The 22,242-nt window shown below is 35.5% G+C and overlaps 1 protein-coding gene across 7 annotated transcripts in view; it reads right to left on the reverse strand.

Annotated features, from left to right (window-relative positions):
* Positions 1 to 3,797: 3,797 nt before the first annotated feature.
* LOC127676063 (histone demethylase UTY) overlaps positions 3,798 to 22,242 on the reverse strand; it is a 119,537-nt gene continuing 101,092 nt past the window's right edge. For all 7 annotated transcript variants that reach the window (XM_052171983.1, XM_052171985.1, XM_052171982.1 and 4 more), the window contains 5 exons: positions 21,564 to 21,751; positions 20,593 to 20,734; positions 8,691 to 8,817; positions 6,155 to 6,325; positions 3,798 to 5,133 (listed from right to left, as the gene is read on the reverse strand). In XM_052171983.1, coding sequence (XP_052027943.1) covers positions 5,107 to 5,133; positions 6,155 to 6,325; positions 8,691 to 8,817; positions 20,593 to 20,734; positions 21,564 to 21,751 — 655 coding nt within the window. In that variant the 3' untranslated portion in view covers positions 3,798 to 5,106. The remainder of the gene's footprint in view (positions 5,134 to 6,154; positions 6,326 to 8,690; positions 8,818 to 20,592; positions 20,735 to 21,563; positions 21,752 to 22,242) is intronic.

Here is a 22,242-nt window from a genome sequence, read left to right on the forward strand (position 1 = left end):
TTCACCCCTTCCCACTTCCCTGTTTTGGTATCCCCCTATACTGCTACACTGAGTCTTTCCAGAACCAGAAGCTACTCCTCTGTTTCGGGAAACACAAACTAAATAGGGACACAGTGAAACTAACAAAAGATATGGACCAAATGGATTTAACAGATATCTTCAAAACATTTCATGCTAAAAGAAAAGAATATACCTTCTTCTCAGCACCTCATGGTTCTATCTCAAAAATTGACCATATAATTGGAAACAAAACAACAACCTATATAAGAACATTTAATTAATTCAATGTATTATATCAGACCACCACAAATTGAGGCTGATCTTCAGTAACAACAAAAACAACAGAAAGCCCACATACACATGGAAGCTGAACAACTATCTATTCAATGATACCTTGGTCAAGGAAGAAATAAGGTAATTAAAGACTTTTTAGAATTTAATGAAAATGAAGGCAGAACATACCCAAATCTATGGGACACAATGAAAGCAGTGCTAAGAGAAAAACTCATAGCCCTGAGTGCCTCCAAAAAGAAAATGGAGAGAGCATACACTAACAGCTAAATGACACACCTGCAAGTCCTGGAATAAAAAGAAGCTATTTCACCCAGGAGGAGCAGAAGGCAGGAAATCATCAAACTCAGGGCCGAAATCAATCAAGTAGAAACAAAGAGAACCGTACAAAGAATCAACGAATCCAGGAGCTGGTTTTTGAGAAAGATAAACCCTTAAGCAAACTAACCAGAGGGCACAGGGACAGCATCAAAATTAACAAAATCAGGAATGAAATGGGAGATATAACAACAGAAACTGAGGAAATTTAAAAAAATAATCAGATCCGACTACAAAAGCCTATATTCCAACAAAACTAAAAATCTAGATGCAATGGATGATTTTCTAAACATATATCAGGTACCAAAGTTCAATCAGGATCAGACAAACCACCTAAACAGTCCTGTAATCCCTAAGGAAAGAGAAACAGTTATTAGAAGTCTCCCAACCAAAGAAAGCACGGGACCAGATGGCTTCAGTGCAGAATTCTATCAGACCTTCAAAGAAGAGTTAACACCAATACTTTTCAAACTATTTCACAAAACAGAAGGAACACTACCCAATTCCTTCTATGAAGTCACAGTTACGCTGATATCTAAACCACAAAAAGATCCAACAAAGAATGAGAACTTCTGACCAATTTCCCTTATGAATGTCAGTGCAAAAATACTTAATAAAATTCTTGCAAACCGAATACAAGAACACATCAAAACGATCATGCACCATAATCATGTAGGCTTTATCCCGAAGAATGCAGGCATAGTTCATTATACAAAAATCCATCAACATAATTCACTAGATAAACAAACTCAAAGAAAAAAAACACATGATCATTTCATTAGATGATGAAAAAGCATTTGCCAAAATACAACACCTCTTTAAGTTAAAAGTATCAGAGACATTAGGAATTCAAGGCCCATACCTAAACATAGTAAAATCAATATATAGCTAACATCAAACTAAATGGAGAAAAACTTGAAGCAATCCCTTTAAAATCAGGGACAAGACAAGGCTGCCCTCTCTCTCCATAATTATTCAATATAGTACTTGAAGTTCTAGCTAGAGCAATTAGACAATAAAAGGAGATCAAACAGATAAATTGGGAAGAAGGAAGTCAACATATCACTATTTGCAGATGTATGATAGTATACTAAAGTGATCCTAAAAACTCCATCAGAGAACTCCTACAGCTGATAAACAACTTCAGCAAAGTGGCTTGACACAAAGTTAACTCAAACAAATGAGCAGAATTCTTATACTCAAAGGATAAACAGGCTGAAAAAGAAACTATGGAAACAACACCCTTCACAATAGTCAAAAATAATTTAAAATACCTTGGTGTGATTTTAACCAAACAAGTGAAAGATCTGTATGACAAGAACTTCAAGTCTCTGAAGAAGGAAATCGAAGATCTCAGAAGATGGAAAAATCTTCCATGCTCTTGGATTGCCAGGCTTAGTATAGTAAAAATAGCCATCTTGCAAAAAGCAATCTACACCTTCAACACAGTCCCCATCAAAATCCCAACTCAGTTCTTCATAGAGTTAGAAAAAGCAATTCTCAAATTCATCTGGAATAACAAAAAACCCAGGATAGCTAAAACTATTCTGAACAGTAAAAAAACTTCTGGGGGAATCAGTATCCCAGACCTCAAACAATACTACAGAGCAATAGTGTTAAAAACTATTAGTATTGGTACAGAGACAGCCAAGCCATCTTGCCGAAAGCAGATTCAATGCCACCCCCATCAAAATTCCAACTCAATTCTTCATAGAGCTAGAAAGAATAATTGTCAAATTTATCTGGAATAACAAAAAACCCAGGATAGCTAAAACTATTCTCAGCAACAAAAGAAAATCTGGGGGAATCAGTATCCCTGACCTCAAGCAATACTACAGAGCAATAGTGTTAAAAACTGCATGGTATTGGTACAGTGACAGGCAGGAGGATCAATGGAACAGGATTGAAGATCCAGAAATGAACCCACACACCTATGGCCACTTGATCTTCGACAAAGAGGCTGAAAACATCCAATGGAAAAAAGATAGCCTTTTCAACAAATGGTGCTGGTTCAACTGGAGGTCAGCATGCAGAAGAATGTGAATTGATCCATCCTTGTCTCCTTGTACTAAGCTCAAATCCAAATGGATCAAGGACCTCCACATAAAGCCAGACACTCTGAAGCTACTAGAAATGAAACTGGGGAAAATTTCCCGAACAGAACACCAATAGCTTATGCTCTAAGACTGAGAAATGACAAATGGGACCTCATAAAACTACAAAGTTTCTGTAAGGCAAAGGACACCGTCAATAGGACAAAATGGCAACCATCAGATTGGGAAAGGATCTTCACCAACCCTACATCCAATAAAGGGCTAATGACTAGTTTCTTCTGGACAAATGTTAAAATTGGACAACACCACATCTAGTTTTTTATATCGGTATCAGGGAACCTATACTCCAATAAATGTATATTTAAAATAAATTTCCAATACAAATTTAAAGTTTTTATGTAGAGTATAAAAATATAATTATAATTTATATTTTTAATAATTATAATCCTTGAAATTTTCTGAATTTCCTTAGTGTCTGCTGTAGTCTCTCCCTTTTCATCTCTAAGTATTATGCTTCATAAATGTAGTCAATAAAAAATAACTTAATTTTGAATTCTAGCTAAATCTAAGTTAAATTTATGTTGATCTTAAAAATGACTTAGCTTTGAAGAGTTTAAGAATAGTTTATCCTTAAAACTTTATACTTAATACTGTTCACATTTGTATTGTGAACTCTGAGGATAGTTCATGGAGTCAGTTCTCTCCTACTTGAACATGGGAACCAGTGACCAATCCTATTAATTCTGCAATATTTCAAAGCAAGTGCTTTATCCACTAAGCTATCTCACTATAGTCTTACTACATATGCTTTAACAAAAAAATTATAATTTCTTATATAGCTAGTCACCAACCATGAATACTTGCAAGTTTCCTAAAAAAAAATACATATATTTATGACTTTAATGTTTCTGTGATGACATCATAATGTAATCAAGTTAGCTTACTACTAAGAAATAAAAATTTTGCAATCTATACAACTTAACTAAAGTTCTTAGAAAAATACATTGGAAAAAACAATAAAATGAGAATGTAAGGCAAATACAAAAAATGGAATAGGTCTTTGTTATAGTGTAATACTAAGCTTTTAAGTAGAAAAGTTTAGTTTTTAAATATGAAATAAAGTCTTCATAGACCTTGTTAAGATTTACTAATAATAACTTTTAATGCCTTTGTCTCCCAACACAGACCAGGTTGAACAAGCAGGAATATATGGAATTTCAAGATTATCTAACTTTTAAAAAAGTTCCTAAGTATATTCATACTCTAAAATAGATGTCATCATTGCAATTAACTTTTCCATTAAAGCAAAATTCTAAATGATAAGCTTTGGCAATCTATATGTTTCTTATTTAAAAAATCCTAATTTACCTTTGTTTTCTGCCCTTAAAAAATATTTCTGATAGCAACTACTTACTTGTCATTGCATAAGTTACAACCTAATTAGACTAAAAGACACTCATGGTCTTTAAAAATAAGCATACATATTTTGTAAGCAAAAACCTTCAAAAAATATCAGACATAAAAACTTGAAATTTTTTTTCTACATATAATACATGTATTTAGAGACATAAAATACATATATTCATTAGCTTTGAAAATGAACAGAGTGGATGTATATAGTCTTCAAAACTCAAACATTGAAAAATCCTTTAAATGCTAAACAATTATAAGTTTATGTACAATGCTAAGTAGCTTTATTTACAAATAAAAAATTTAATTGTGGCATTCAAAATTACACAACACCTTAGGATTAATGGCAAGTGAATCTAGAAAAAATAACATTCAATTCACAAGTATTTTCAAGCAATATACATATATATACATATGCACTTATAAACAGTTTGTGTGAAGATTAAAAAAAAACAACAAACCACCAATTTGAAATTATTTATATGCAGTGTATAATCTTTTTACCTGTCTATTAATAATTTTATTTTGTAATCACATGAAATCAAGACTTCAAGATAATAGTGACAGGGACTTTTTAATATTCTTTTGACTTTAGAGAGAATTAGTAAATTTTTTTTTACAATTTGTTAGTTATCTTGAAAAGAAATAGCCAAATAAGATACTGTTTGATTTTGAAGAAAAATTTTGGGTAACTTACAAGCATAAAGACATCTGTCAGCCCAGAAATGCAGATATAAAGAGTTGTTTTGAAGCCATTAATCTGTGACAAAATGGTATTTCTGGCAAATATATACAAATCATGTGACTATTAGTAACTATTAATTTTTAATTTTGAAATACATCTGGGTCAACTTTGTAAATACTGGGATAGAAGTAATGCTCTCTCCATTTAGTCTTCTGATTCTCTACTCTTGAAAGGTTGCATAGACTTAACTTTGAGATAGCAGTCTTATGAAATAACAATAAAGTAAGTAGTATATTTCACGAAATATATTTCATGAAGAACAATGGCCTCAGTTTTTCTGGAACAATATTAAGATGCAGAAGATAATGAAGGTGCCTACAAATAAAAGAAAATGATATTACTGTTTTGTTACATAACCCTGTAAATGTTCTGTAGCTCATAGCTATAAATGCACACTAACAGCCTATTTATGCTTGAGTTGGAAAGAAACAAAATGTTAATATAATTAATCAGTCAAATGTGAATTCATACTGAATTCATTTCCTAAGATTCCACTACCAAAATCTCCATCATTTTTTTCTGTAGTTTACCATTTAATCAAAAACTTTTGAAGTATGATTTAGTTAATTTTTTAAAATTGTAAATGTACAGTGTGAAATTTAATAAACATTCTATCAGCCACTTATTGGCATGATTATATAGAAACATAATCTGCATTCCTATTCTGCTATTTATTTTAAACATTCCATGTTGTTCTTTAATTTCCTCAAGCAAGATGACTATCAGCAACAAAAATCTAAAAATAAATTGTCAATGTAGAAATAAAGCTCCTAAAATAATACCTACAGCTCAAATTGTAGTTCTAAAGACAAAACTTCTGGAACTAGGAGTAAATTCTATACTTTACTGAAATTAAAAACTGCAATTCTGCACTTGGTGTACAGATATACATGTAGGCAAAATACCCAAACATAATATACAACTAAATAAAACTAAAAAACAAAAACACAAACCAAAAGAATAAAAACCCAAAACCAAAGAAACTGAGCAAGTTATCAAATACTGATATAAGAACTTCACATTTACTCTGATCCATAGACTCTTTTCATGAAGGTAATAGTAGTAGGAACTATTACATTTTAAATAAATAAAATTAGATTAAAAATACTACTTCCATCTGGATAATTACTACAGAAAAGTGAATTAATTCTATCAACTATGGTCAATAACATATATGTGTAATATAAAAAGCAGGAGAAGATTTTTAAATTTTAACTGTGACAACATTCTCATTTTAATATATATACATAAAGAAGATTTAAGATATTGGTACTCTAAATTCAAACTGCTCCTTTACAACTCAGTTAAATATATAGTGATATTTTAAATCACTTACTAATGTAAATTGGTCATAGACTTGAATCAGGTCCTCCATTTTGTACTGTTCTAGCACCACAAAATTTTCCAAATTTCCACTTGTTTTTCGTGCACAGTTCTGACAATGTACTATATATGTCTTTTGGGAATTGCTTTCATTAGTGACAAAAAGCAAATTAAAAACTTCCACCTATTTTTACACAAGAGAAAGGGACAAGATAGTTCTAATTTAAATATTTGGCTAGAGGAAAATACAAAGGAAAAAAATCATTAAATCCAATCAGATATCAATGAATATTTAACACAGACCTAAAGAAAATCGGAAACTGTCTTTTCCAATACGAGATTCATTTTAGGATAATTAACTAGTATATCTATATAAGAAAGCTTATTTTGACTTCACAAGTATTAGTTAATTTATATTTATCCTAAACATCTGTATACAGATACAACCTTTATTATTTTCCTTTTATTTTCTAATATGAGACCTCATAACTTATTTCATTGTTTGTCTTCATCTTGGTTAGAAATGCTTTAGGAGGGGAAAAAACAATCAAACAACATCAATGAATATAAATTTTAGTTTTTCAAAATTAGGAAATTGTATGTGAATTAAAAGAAATGTTTAGCTCTCATGTGCATATATTAATGAAATAAGTACAAACAACTTTGAAATAAGAACATTTTAGAAACAGTGGAAAGTTACAAAAGTTCAGATACCATAACAAATAGTATTATAAAGCTTATGTATCATAGTAGGAAAGATATAGATTCACTTTTCTGTTGAACAGAACAAGCTTTAATGATTTTGATCCCATAATAAGCTGCTGTACTGAAATATAAAAACAGCACTCTTATTACATAATTTATCAGTTTTTTCATATTTGACCATATTTTACCTGTTTCAGATGCTCCCAACTCCCCTAAAAACCATAAAATTGCATGTTTGCTAATCTTGTTCCCTTCTCAAAAAAAGAAACAAAAAAATAACTAAAACAAAAAACCCACTCAACCAAACAAAAAAGCAAAAGTGAAACAAAAAAGTAGTAAAATTCAAATTGTGCCTTTAATGTTTTACTCAAAAGTAGAACTTTCATTTACTTTTTATCTTATAATTGATAACCAATCATTTCATCCTTAGACAGCTTATATGTTTTCTGTAATTTCCAATAAGCTACTAACATTATCCTAGAATCCCGAGTTTAAAAAATTGGATCATGCATCACTTTTGATAAGTATTGAATAATTTCTTTATTTTGCCTAGTTTCATATTCAATCATATATATTAGTGCCATTTGTGGTTGGTTGTAATTTGTCTTCTAATAAAATGAAAGGAAAAAAAGCCCTGTAGGGCTAAAAAAAATCAAATCCCAATAATTACTCATGCTGGGTATGTAAATGCTGTTACTTGTGCTACATTTCTAGCCATTCTTGCTGTTGTGACTAAAACCTTTCATTTGAATTCAGCCATGGAATTAGTCATCTTTCTTCCTATTGGAACCAAAAAATTCTAGAATGCTTATCTACTCTAAAAAATACTGTAAAGAGCTGTGATGAGTTCTGTATCTTGGCCCAGGGAGTGACCCTATTAGGAGGTGTGGCCCTGTTGGAGTAGTTATGTCACTGTGGGCGTGGGCTTAAGACCCTCCACCCTAGTTGCCTGGAAGTTAGTCTTCCACTAGAAGCCTTCAGATGAAGATGTAGAACTCTCAGCTCCTCCTGCAACATATCTGCCTGGATGCTGCCATGTTTCTGCATTGCTGACAATGGACTGAACCTCTGAGCCGGTAAGCCAGACCCAATTGAATGTTGTCTTTTATAGAATTTGCATTGGTCATGGTGTCTGTTCACAGCAGTGAAACCCTAAGACAAGGGTTCAAGTCTGCCTCATCGTCTGTGCTTTTATTATATATTGATATCTTCAAATTCTGAGATAACTATCATTTGCCAAGGAGTTACTACATGTATGCCTATTTAGTAGATAATTCTAAGCCAGAATATAGTGCAATATTTCATTTTTAGATAAGAATTTAAAATAACTGTACTATGTGACTTTTGTAAAAAGTGTGACATAAAGATATAAGTAAACTTAAGCAGTAGCCTGAGTGTGAATTATGTTCCCCAGTAGGGCTGCATTGTCTGGCTTCATTAAGAGAGGATGCATCTAACCCACAGAGACTTGAAATACCAGGGTGGAAGGATAGGGGTGTGGAGGCTAGGAAGATCCACATACCTATCCTCTCAGAGGAGAAGGGGAGGTGGATGGGTGAAATGACTCTGCCTAACCGGGTGGAACAAATGGGAGGGGAACAGGGTCTGGAATGTAAGTAAATAAATAGTTAAATACATAAAACTGAGCATTTATAAACAAGAGAAACTGACCCTGATATGTTATTATATATCCAGTATCCCATTTGATATGAGGTGGAAACAAAAAGTTCTAGGATTCAAAAGCACTGTAGGCTACATGAGATCATATTTCAAAATCCAGGTAAATCAATGAACTTAGAGTTCTACAGAATCCAGGCCAACTACCAGTAAAAAAGGGTACTTACCTCACAGATGCTACAGTAAGGAGCTGGTTCATCATTTATCCTCCCATGCCACAAAACCTCTTTCCCTGCTGCAACAAGAGCTTCTCTCAAAGTCTGACACTGCTTTAGAATCTTGAGGAGACAATATCTATAATGGGGGAATTTTAAAAAATTAAAATTAAGAATCTAGCTTCCTCTGCACCCTGCACCATATTCAACCTTTAGGTCTAGCCTAGCTAAACATCCTAGACTGAAGCCAATCTGTGTAAGTCTGCATGATGCTACTGAACTTGAATTCTTTCAAATTCTCAACCCTATACCTAGTCTCGCATCCAGAGTCCAAGGCCCAGGGAGCTTTATCTATGCCAAGGGCACATCTCACATATGGACAATGATATACAAGCAGGGCAAATCACCTATACACACAAAATAAAATAAATAAAATAAAATAAAACAAAAAATAAAAAATAAAGATAAAACAACTGTGATAGCCATTACAAAGCACAACTATGCCAAGGCTTCAAGCAGACAGGCCACCTGAGTACTTTATCATGCATCTTCAAATTTGTTTCAGCAATCCCTTAAAAAATGGTGGATTAGTATGAAGTTCTGGGGATGCAGAAATGCTTCACCTAAAGACATTTTAAAAGCATACTGGAAACAAACATTTACATTGCATTGGCATGAAAATTATAAAAATAACAATGCATAGCAAAAATTTAAGCAAGTAGCTAAGACCAACATGGGGTTACAAAATGTTATGAAGAGGATATCACGAAGCAAAAGGCAATGGAAGTCAGTTTTAATAAGGTTTTCAAATTTGGCTTTATATTTTGGAACCCAAATCATGGCTTCTGTTAATCATTCATTTAGTGGAAGTGGAATGGGCAACATCATAATTGTTCATTTCCACTAAAATAGTTAATGGCAGATAACTCATTACCAAGAGAATTATGAAGTTGAAGAAGAAAGCTATTTAAAGTCCTTAATGGTAAGTGGTGTAACCAATGAACGTGCTCTGCATTACCACACCAGTGAAAAGTGTTAGCATTTCTTCTGAGCTCTATGTAATAGTTACGTAGCAACAGCCAGATATGTGTGATTCAGATAAAAGGGTTTGCTTACTCCCTCTTCATTCTTTTCTCTTCCTCTCTTGCTCTCTGTCCCTTCTCTCCCTATTCCCCTCTTTCTCCACAGGATCTACTCCTCTCTGAATGCCCCCTCTCAAGTCCCCTCACCTCCCCATGCCCTAAATAAACTCTATACTGTGGCTAGTGTCTGAGGAGGAAAGGATGCCTGAGCATGACCCTGCAAACCTTACTGAGCCCCTACAACCATATCCTTGGCTTCTCTTTTCTCCCTCTTTATTTTATTTTTTTTTAATAAAATACAACATTGATGCCAAGACTCTCAGATTTAGAAAATCACTGGTTCACATATTTTGCTGCCAAATAGACAGCCACTGCATAGACCTATCCATCCAAATTTTGATGAACTGGCAAATTCGCTCCCCACACTGGTCAGTTTAAATGTTCACTGGTCCCAAGGGACGGTTGTTGAGTTTGCAGCTGCCCTGTGCTCTTGAGGATGAAGACATTCAGTCTTTATGACTGGTCTTTTCAGCAGTCGGTAATCCCCCTCCCTCTCAGCCGTTTTTTCCTTCTTGCTGTAGAAAAATCCTAAACTTAGGTAAACTGTTCTCCCTTGGGCTGGGGACCACATAGCCACTAGCTTCCTTAACTTAGCTGTCTCTTTGCTATTAATTTTGTTCTTGTAGCCTCATCTCCCTGTCTAATTCACAATACACAGCAAGCAACATCTTTACAAGGCCATTTAACTGGCACTTTAAAAACTCTTTCAATAGAGATCCATAGGCCCTCCCCACTCCCTTAGAAATCATTGGGCTTTCTCCTCCAGGCCCTCTTTCTCACCATTTACTCTAGGTTCTCCACCTCCTGGATTCTGGAGCTGTGGCTTCTAGTAAAGCAGCCCAGTGTTGCCCCCCATTCTTATGTACTCTTGCACTCTACCCAGGACTCTGCTCCATCAAGGTAGTGCTTCCAAGTTTCTTGAACTGCCTAGATCCCACTCACTCCTACTCCTGAGCTGAGTTGCTAGGAGACAGAATACTGCTGCAGGCACTAGCCCCTGGAGTTCCCAAAGCTGTCCACCTCCTACTCCTCCACCCCCACTTGCTGGGATTTTGCTCAGCTGCATGCTTGTGGCCACTGCTGGCTGCCAAGCCAACCTGTGTACCCTTCACCTTGAGCCACTTAGATTTGACTGAATGTTTGTTATGCTTTTGTTATTACGTGACTTTCTTCCTGGCAGAGCTATAACGTCAGCGACATCTTAGCTAAGGGCACTCAAGTGGTTGACTGTCATTCAGCACCAATTTTTACTAAGAACAGTCCCAGGATTATCTATCATCTTGTTAAAGGTAGCTCCCAGTTAACTGCCTGTAGGAGTACAGCCTGTCAATTAAAAAAAGGTTTCCCTTTATTCTACCTTGACAAATAATAATTTCTAAACAGTAATATTAAATATCACTATCTTAAATATGCATTTAGCCTTGTTTTTTTGTTACTACCATTAACTTACAATGTGCTTTTAATTGATACAGTCTCCAACAATTAAAAAACACAAGTTGTCTAACACATAATTAACAGACTATCTCTCAATCTTGTCAGGAATCTGCTAAATTTAATAATTTAATAATGTTTACGCTTACAACACTCAGAGACTCCCGAGTATGGTAGTTTAACCTTCAAGGTCTGAGAATATGCGGGCACAGTGACAAAATTCCCCCTAGATTGTGATATGTTAGCCACTGAGAAACACTAATTCATTGCTTTGCCTGCTACCAGGGCATGGTCTATACTGTGGACAAACAGAGGAAATCCAGAGAGTTAAATATGTCTTATTGCCTAAGTCCAGGTGGGTCATTTCTTTCACAAAAACTTACTCCAGAGGAAAAAGCTTTTTGTCTTCTTGGCCTGATGCTGAATCTGATTCTGGCCAAGTTGCCATGGAGACCACAGGGACCAGGGAACTGTTTAGATAGTGGACCAACTTCTGGCATTTTTAATTAATTATATTATTCCTAAATTATAACTTATTCTTCCTAGATTACTGAATATATAGACGGCTAAGCTTGATAGCTAGAAAACAAATTTAGTCCTTTACTCCAACATAACCCACCGTATATATTCATTAACAAATTCATTAACTACCTAATACTGCCAGATTTCTTAATCAACAAGACAGGTTTGCCTTGCTCACAGACTTTATGACAAAGATACACAAGTTGATATGTAACCTTTTAAGATCTTGCTATTCCACTATATTAGCATTAGTCAGTATAGTTTTTATAAATTAGCCGAACTGTAATGAAATGTTCTAGTATATGATCCAACTTTTATAATCATAACTTCAAATTTTAAATTTCCTTTTAAGGTAAGTGTTTTAAGGTAAGTGTTTCTCATTCTGAATGTACAGTATAAGCTATCAAATGTAAGTTTTCTTTGACTGTTTTTTAACTATAGAATTAAGTATTTCTCTTGCTAAACTATATGATCAACTATCTTCTTCACAAGATCAAGGTCTTGAGTTTCCTTTTCTTTCAAATATAAACTTAAAATTGTTTCTAATTTAACTAAATTTATGTATTTTCAGTCTTCTAGAGAAAAGGAAAAAGCCCTTCTTGCTCCTTTTGCTCCACAAAAAGTATTTTTTTTTACTTTCCCTAAGCTTGTCTTAAAGAAAGTTCATGTTTTTAACAGTTTTTGTTTTCTTTTTTTGTTTTGTCTTGTTTTGTTTTTTTTTTTTGCAAATTTATAGGCTGTAGGAAACTCACTTAGATCTACGTCTCATGGGCCACATAAACTCCATTAAGATAAGTATACCTGTCAACCAATGCCTAAGTTCCCACTTGCTACGTGAGTTTAGGTAAGGAACTAACAAGTTACATCTATGAAAGCTTGTATCTAAACTTGTGTATCATTTATTGTGAAGTCTGTAAGAAATCTGGCAGTATTAGCCTGTGAATGAATTTATTAATGAGTAAATGTAGTGGTGGATTACCTTACCTTAAGGAGCTAGGTCTGTTTTCTAGTGGTCAAGCTACAGATACTTTAGTTGTCAAAGTAGTCATTCTCTCACTATTTGCTCTGCTTCCAATTCCCTGCATAAGTGGGTCTGGCCATGCTCCTTGAGTCCTGCAATGGTCTGCATAGCAACTTGGACAGAGTCAGTCTGCCTTTCAAAGGCAGAAAAACGAGCCTTTTATAGAGAGTCCCCCTAAGCCTAACACCTTATCCCCAAGGTCCCAGAAGATATAGTCACAACTAGAAGAGACTGCCTGGATTGTGATATGTTAACCACTAAAAAAAAACACTGTGGACAAGACTTCATACCCTTAGAGTCAAGTGCCTCGTATTACCTAAGTCAATATGAGTCATTTCTCATTTCCTGAGTTATAAGTTGTTAAGGCTTTGGGAAATTCTGTCTGTCATAAACTAAAGTATATTAATAATTAACAGACTTCTGATAAGATTGAGAGCTTTATTTACTGGTCATATCTGTAGCAAAAATCATTATCAAGGCAGGATAGACCTTAATAAAACAAAAATCTTAATTGTTAAGTGACTTTGATAGGTTGTACAGTATAGAAAAACACAATTTGTATTTGTATTAATACAGAAACACTTGGCTTAGAGTTAATGTGGAATGGAAGAAATAAGAGAGCTGACAGTGGTGGCTGGAGACTGGAGACCGTGGTGATAGAAGGTTTCAAGCCTGTGACAAGAACTGAGAGGGTGGGCAGACTGTGGGAATGCGCTGGTCTGTGATGCAAGAGACAGAAGCATGTGAATGTGTGGTCAAGGCACCAAGCATGCACCCAAGCCAGGGGCATGGGGCTTGTGTGCAGCCTGAAGAACATAGATTGCAAGAAATCACAAAAGGAAAGATAGCACTCCAAATAGACTGGCTGTTACTGGCTTTATTTCTAGACAGCAGCTGTAAAAGCCACTCCAGTGGGGCGGGACTTTGTCCTAGCAGCCTGGTCAAGTGCTTCTGGCTGTGGGATGGTGCCTGTTCCACCTGTCAGAGTACGAGTTGGGTGGGGAAAGTACCTGAAGTAGCGTTACATCTCATGACAACTAAGTAGAAGAGAGCTCTGCCAGATGATGGAGTTATGTGGAGAACTGAGGTGAAAGACAGCAGAGCAAAACTGTGCCTGCAGCACTCCTGCTGTCCCTCAGATGTGGGACAGTGGCTGCAAAAGTGACAGCTCTGGCAGAAAGTCATTCTCATTGCATGAGTTTCGGGCAGAGAGAGATAAAAAGAGACAACAGGGACAGGGCAGATAGGCTCATGTAGGAAAGTAACATCTCAGCAGAGTCCCTGGCAGGAAGCAAGGAGTAGGACAGACCAGCTTTTCAGGTGGTGAATGGGGAGCAGAGCAAATGGTGAGAGAATGAGAGCTGCTAGGGAGCAAGGAAATGAGGGCAGTGGGTGGAGGGGATGAGGAGCTTTGGATTGCTAGCAAGAGAGTTGATTTAAAGTGGCAGTTTAGGGGTCATGTACAGATATTGTTTGAATTAGATCATTAGACCAGGACATCCCTGTAGGTAGGGACAAGGTGGCATAGACAAATCCATGGGTGAGAACAGGGTTATTAACTACCCCTTAACAGCATCCTGAGGATGCTATGAGTAACTGTAGAGACCAGACCAGGCCAGACCGCTAGGTCGTCACATAGTGGTCTGGGGGGCTAAGCTCTGGGCTGATGCCATGACTGACAAACAGTAGTTCACCCAGGCCTGGGATTTCTCAGCAGTGAGAAAGGAACCATGTCAAAATACAGAAAAATCTCATCCAAGGGAAAATGTCTACAAGGCGGGTTAGTGAAAAGACTGAATGTCTCCATCCTCAAGGGCAGCACAGGGATAGCTCCAAGCTCAGTAATTCTCTCTTAGGACCATGTGGACATTTACTCTGACCAATGGAGGGAAAGGGCTTACCAGTTCTCCAAAGTTTGGCCTAGTGTTAACTCTCCATGTGGTAGCAGAGGGATGCAAACCTGAGGAGTTTCTAAATCTGACTGTCACCACCAAATGTTGTGTGTATAAAAAAGTGAGGAGGAATGTTTTGGTGTATGTATAGTCAGGTATGGGGTAAGAAGATACCTCTGGGGACCAAGACAAAGGCATTCCTTCCCCCTGAGGGATTAGACACACAATGGTATAGGATAGAATAGAGTTTATTTAGGGCTATATACACCACCCCTGGATCCTTCCTTGGCCCCATCAGTAGTCTCAGCCCTCTCCCCTGCCCAAGCTCCATCCCCAATGCTAGCACCTACTCACAGAAGACACCCATACTGCTCCAAAGGCCAAATTTGTGTCTTATAGCAACCAGTAATATAAAAAAGACAGGACAAGCAATGAGTTACTAGCAAACAGGATGCCTCCTTGAACTCTTCTGGGCTCAAAGAGGTTCAAGAAGAACAGCTGAAAGACAACTCAAAGCCTTTGCTGACCTAAGGCTGTATAGTGTGGCAGCCACCACCACAGAAGCAGCCACTCTCAAGTGAATAAGCACACAGCAGTGATATCTTTTCAATGTCTACAAGAGTCCCTTCCCTTGGGAAGATAACAGATGTGTGTGCTTCTGCATGGGAACATCAAGAGTTTAGAAGATGACAATCCAAGATGGCCTGTATGTAACACAGTCTCAGCCTTGTAACTTTTAACATTTTCTCCCTAAGTCCCAAGTATTTGCTTCATTGTTTTCAGCTGTCCAAGCCCTGTTCAATGCACTAAGTATTTGGGGTTGTATGAGAAAGTAAGTTCAATCAGAGAGTTGGTTATGTGTTATGACTGACAAACTGCAAGGAGCAGAAGAGTGTGAAGTGATTTATAAGTATATCAGAACTTTCAGGTAACTAATATAAGCTACAACTTGATCTGTAGGTGTTAGGGTGCTTTTGATTCAGACTGATGTAGCAACACATAGGTCATCCATTTCAGATGCAGATCTTTCCTTATATTTCCTATTAAGCTTTTGATCTTCCCCAGGTAATGTGACTCAACACCAAATATAGTAAGTTTCTGGTAAATCTCACCTTTTCTTCTTTAAGTACTTATTTGTCTTTTATTCAGTTAAAAAGTTTTGCTCAGCAGTACCATCTTTTGTTTTCACAGGTCACTTTCACTCTGGGGGGAAACTAAGCTAGCTATTTGCACAAAAACACATAGGTATGTGCAGAATAATTAGGTATCAAGCAAGAATCTTGCTTTAGTTCTTAAGATTGCAAACATTAGATCCATCACCAAACATAAGTCCCTTGTCATGCTGCTACCTAGTCTGCATTTTACATTGAGAACCAAGTGATTTTGACTGCCTTCCTTCTGAACTTAATGTGCCTCTTGAGGACATGTTCCTTCTTCTTTGACAGTTTTGGTCCAACCTGGTCCCTTTAAAAGGGAGGATATTATAAAAAGTGTTAGGAAGCTTGAGATGCTACACAGAGACACAAGAAACACACAGAATACATCATGAGACTGGAAAAGAACATGTCCATAGGATGTCTAGGTTAAAACACTATTCAAAGTGGGTGGTGGTGGCACTCGCCTATAATCCCAGCACTTGGGAGGCAGAGGCAGGCAGATTTCTGAGTTCACGGCCAGCCTGGTCTACAAAGTGAGTTCCAGGACAGCCAGGGCTACACAGAGAGACCTTGTCTCAAAAAACAAAGATTTGAGAAACAAAATCTATGTCATGTACTGTATACAAAATACACAGAGTGAAAAGATGTAAGACAGAATTCCAATCATATAGAACCTGGAAGAAACCAGGTATCTGTATCCCATTAACTAACCAAATATATTTTATCCTAAAACTAATCAAAAAAGATAAAAAGACATTACATTCTAAAAAGGAGACCAGTTAATCAGAAGACATTACTATCTTAAATATACGAACCAATTTCATAAAAAGCTTAGTAATTAATGAGAATAAAGACACAGATTGATATTAATTACTTAATAACAGAAACGTCAATACATCACTTTCTCCAACCAAATGGAAGTCAGAACAAAAAATAAGCAGAGAAACTTTAGAATTAAAATATTACACACCATAGCAACACATATATACCTTCTACCCAAACACCAAAGAATGAGCATTCTACGCAATAGCCAACTGAAGTTTCTATAAAATAGAACACATTGTGGAACACAAAACAAACTTTACCAAATTCAGAAAGACTGAAATGGCTCTGTATAACCTTCCTGGCTTAATCATTATGCATTAAAAACTTAAAATCAACAGCAAAAAAGTCTAGTAAGCACAAAAATTTATGGGGTTTCAATCATTAATACTAATGATAAATTTGCCAAAGGATAAATTTTTTAAAAATCTGGAGCTAAATGAAAGTGAAAACACAACAAAACCTCTGGAACAAAGTTCTACTGACTCATTCATGTACTCTACCTGCCCAGATCCTGTACTTCTGTCTCTTGGGAGTTGCCTGGTAAATATGCCTGACCTCCCTCTAGTCCCTTCCAATCTGCCATATCTATTCCTAATCCTATATCCAGTACTTCAGCCTATCTGGTTTTCCTTGCATGTGCCTCAACCAAACTGTAGGGTTTTACCAGGAACCTGTCCTGACCCTCAGGCTACACCCCTTTACCTTATCCAAATTCTCAACCCTACCCAGATCTATTCCCCTAACCCCTTACTTAGCACAGGTGCATCCTGTGCATCAGTGGTTACTCTGTCTACTTGCTCTCATTCAAGAGAAGTGAGTAACACTTCCTTCTGTAACAACTTGCTCTGTTCATATCAGACTTAAAAGAATGGGACAGGCTGTCGGATTCTTATGGCAAAAATACAACTTGATTTGAAAGATGAAGTTGGCACCTACTCTCCAACACTTAACTGTCCTGTAGTAATGTTTGATAATGAGAATTTTCTAGATAAACTTCATTCAGTACACACACTCTAACAGAGCAATAGTTAACTTTAAAGAATTCAAATAAGTAGTCCAATAAAGCTAAGGAAAATAACTTAAAAGAGAATAAATGGCTAGTGATGCTTAGAAAACACAAACATGAAGCTGATGGAAATGAAGAAAATTCAAGACTGGTGGCCAACTAGAAGTTTCACTCTATTGTCTAATATTCATGGTACTACAAAGTAAAAGTACTTTCTTTAAAATCTCATTACTGAAGGAGGAAAGTAATCAAGCTACAAATCTTGAAAACTAAATCAGACACCTGCCTCAGGGATATTCTGGTAGAATGATAGTAAAGACATTAAAAAAATTATATGTAAGTTCCATTCCATGAGATAGAACAGAATACCTGCTAAGTGTCCAAGAAATCTGGGACTAGATAGGTCTTTTACACAGAGGAAAAAAAAAACCTTATATTTTTCTGCTAAAGGAATATGACAATAAAATGAGTTTTAATGACATAGTGCTATACCCACTAATGAAGGCCTCCCTCAGTAGATTAGAAAAGGTTTTTCTTGCAATAAAAAGTAGAACAATTGCCGGGCGGTGGTGGCACACGCCTGTAATCTCAGCACTTGGGAGGCAGAGGCAGGCAGATTTCTGAGTTCAAGGCCAGTCTGGCCTACAGAATGAGTTCCAGGACAGCCAGGGCTACACAGAGAAATCCTTTCTCGACAAAACCCAAAGAAAGAAAGAAAGTAGAACAGGGATCCACAATTAGAAAATGAACATAAAGTGAGACTTTGGAGCAGTGTCCTAAATGAGATATTTTTATCAAAACTTCAAAGATACACAATTAGAAAATGAACATAAAGTGAGACTCTAAAGCACTGTCCTAAATGAGGTATTTTTATCAAAACTTCAAGAATCAGGATTTATGTTAAAGACAGGTAGTAAACAATACCAAGTGCATGGTGTCCTACAGTTACAATAGGACTTTACATATTATCTCAGAACTGCAACAGTACAAACTAGATTTTCACACGTTCATCAGTCAAATTTTCTAAAAACAATGGGCTACAAGATAGTTTTCAACCAATACCTATCATGAATGGGAAAACCAGCTTTCTTCAATGGACAATCACTGGGTATATTAACCACACTCTAGGGTAGGCCTCTGGCACTCCCTGCTCAGGAGCTGTTGGCTAACACAAAACAGAATCCATTGGCTTGTTCTTTGTTTTTTTCTTTTTGGTATACATCACATTTTTGTTATTTCATTTTCATTTGGGGCTTTTTGTCTTACAGTGCATTTTTTGTTTGTCTGTTTATTTTGTTTTTCTTTTTGAGGCACATAGAAAAGATAAAGGTAGGTTGGAAACTAGGAATGGTACAGGATTGGGGGGGAAGAATATCATGGTATATTATAATTTTAGTAAAAAATTACAAAAAAGAAATACTAAGATGCGAGTTAACAAAATGAACTAGAGGGAGGAAAGCATTAGAAAAGGGACTGAAAGACATTTCTTGAAAGAATTCTTACAGATGGGCAATATATGTGTGAATGAACATTGAACACTAATAGTCATGGGGAACAAAAAACAAGTACATGGGAGGGAAGAATTATTTCACATATTTTAAAATAACTATTGTCAGAACGGTATAGAAAGTCACAAAAATTAAAAAGTTACCACATAATCCAATGATTCCATATTGAACACTTATTCAAAGGAAATGAAACTGATGTTGGAGACATCAGAATTCACTTTGATTCACTTAAATCACATACATAGAAATACTCTATATTTACAATAATTGATAAAAAAACAAGAACACACTGTGTCTTTATTACTAAGCACCTAAGAGAAATTCTACCATCATTAAAATTATGAATCTGGAGTACATTATGTTAAGTGAGGTAAGGCAGACATAAAAAGACCAAACAGATACTAATAATCTCATGTACAAATGTACTCTAAAAATGTCATAGAATGAATATTTACTACCAGTACTTGTGAATGTGAATTATAAGACAGTGTAAAATTTTAATTATACAAATGCTTAACAGAATGATTTTAGTTGATGTAATGAGTATACTATTTTAACTGTGATTCCATATTCAGTGCCATTATGCTGTAAATTTATTTTATATATAATAAATATATAATATAAATAGTATATATAATAAAAATACATTAACCATCTTGTATATAATAAAAAATTTATATAATAAAGCCATCACCGTGTTATCAAATGTTGAGAATTCGTAAAATATTGATGACTGTCCTTGCAGTAAGGTTGTATTTATCTTTGAAAAGTAAAGTATTTTACTATGTGTACTCTCATAAAATTTTGACAAGCCTATTTATTATTGCATTTACTTTTTATCAGTAGAGTTTTTTGTGAACAAAACACCAGTAATAAAGAAGAGAGAAGGTGCTGGAGAAGTGGCTCACTTGTTAAGAGCTCTGACTGCTCTTCCACAGGTCAATTCCCAACAACCACATGGTGGCTCACAACTATCTATGATGAGACCTGGTGCCCTCTTCTGCCTTGCAGGTAGAACACTGTATATATAATAAATCTTTAAAACAACAAGAACAACAACAAGAACAACAAGACAGAGAGAGAGAGAGAGAGAGAGAGAGAGAGAGAGAGAGAGAGAGAAAGCATATTATGAACTAGCATTAGTTCTACCCAGGCAAAACTGAATAGAGAGTATTTCCTCAATTTTTTGCAATACTGCCATTATATAACAAACGTAGTAAAAAAGAGAGGTGTCGACATTATCAGTTCATCAAGGCTAACGATCTGAGCTTTAATGAATATTACACACATGTTAGAATTAAACCAATGCAAGTTGTCCTCTGTCTATTACAAGTTGCACATGTAATATGGCATGTTCACATTGTTCCAAAAAAATTTTAAAATGTAATTGGGGAAAAATTAAGTACTTACTTAATCATTTCAAAAAGCTTTGGATCTGAGACTTTGATATTTCGTGCCATATTCCATGAAAGATGAACCATGGGTACTACTGACTTGATACTTTGCAATTTGTTCCATTCATATCGTTCAACTGCCAATTTATATTGGAAGGCTATGAAGACAAAAAAAAGTTATAAAGTAACAAAAATGAACAAAATGTATGACAGTCCTCTTATGTCAGTTTTAAGTTCAAAAATTCTGAAAAGTCTAAATGTACTGATAGATTATATTTAAAGACTGTCACGTAATGAGCAGTGGTAATTAAGATATGTTATGACATTTTTACATTTTGCTATTTCATCCTTTCAAATTATAACTTTTAGTCCACAATATTGTAGACGGTGAACTAAGGCCCAGCAATGTATAATGTATGTCCAGTTCAGATTCTTCTAGTCCTGAAGGCCAAATATAACTTATGCATTTTAAATAGTTTAGACTTAGTAAGTTTTCTTGGAAACATGAAATAAGAATTTGAAAGAATAGGGAGACAACTTAGTGGTTAAGAGCTTTTGCTTTTCTTGTAGAAGACCAAAGTTTCAATTTCCAGCACCTACGTAGCAGCTCTCAACTGTTTGGATCTCCAATCCAGGATATCCAACACCCTCTTCAAACATCTCTGGGTACAAGAAACACATCAAACATATATGCAAGCAGAACTTTCATATATATAAAATTATATAAGACATATACAAGTAAAACTCAAATACTTTAATCTTTAAAAAAGTTAAACATTTAAAACTCTTTAAATGTGAATAAAATAAAATAAATATTTTAGTAGTCTTCAAAGAACTTAAGTACAGAACTCTACACATCATGGGCATATGTCCTAATGTATAAAAAAAAAAAAAAATTAAAAACACTCTCTAAGGAATGATCTTCTGTAATGTAAAACAAAATGAAACAAACCCCACAAAACTACATTGGCGTGCTACTTTAAATACCTGTGAGTGGACCAACATTCCATGTGATGTTGTTACACCACCCAATAGCCTGAACCCAGTGAACAGTGCCTGCATTTATCCAGACCAAATCTCCAGGTCGTTGAATAAACCTATAAACAGGAACATTTGCTTCATAAAGATCTTCAAGGTTTGGCCACCAAGAACTCATGAGGAAATTCAAATTATTTCTGGGAGGAAGGAAGAATACAAATAGTCAAGTATTTAAGAAACCAGAGTTAAAAAACAAAATCTAAGCCACAAATTTAAAGGTGTAAAATATATATTTAGATCAGATTCTGCTGAAGGTCAGATCGAAGGCCAAAAGAGCTAATGAGTTTAAAAATGCTATAATTTTATTTAATTAAAATGCTGATCTATGAAGCAATGGAAGAGCTGCATTTCTTTTTCAAAGTGAAGATGTCAGACGTGAAAAAAAATCCAAAACTTGATTTAAGCTACAAATAACTACTGATTAATGTAAAGAGTGATTACTCTTGTTAAACACCATATTCAACACTAACCCTCTATGACAGTGATCCATGCCATTCTCCCCTGCACCCCTGTTCTGGTGTTCCCCTGTACTGGGGCATCGAGCCTTCACAGGACCAAGGACCACCCCTCCCACTGATGTCTGACAAGGCCATCCTCTGCTACATATGCAGCTGGAGCCATGGGTCCC

The sequence above is a fragment of the Apodemus sylvaticus genome (genome assembly GCF_947179515.1).
Source record: "Apodemus sylvaticus chromosome Y unlocalized genomic scaffold, mApoSyl1.1 SUPER_Y_unloc_2, whole genome shotgun sequence".
Lineage (NCBI taxonomy): Eukaryota > Metazoa > Chordata > Mammalia > Rodentia > Muridae > Apodemus > Apodemus sylvaticus.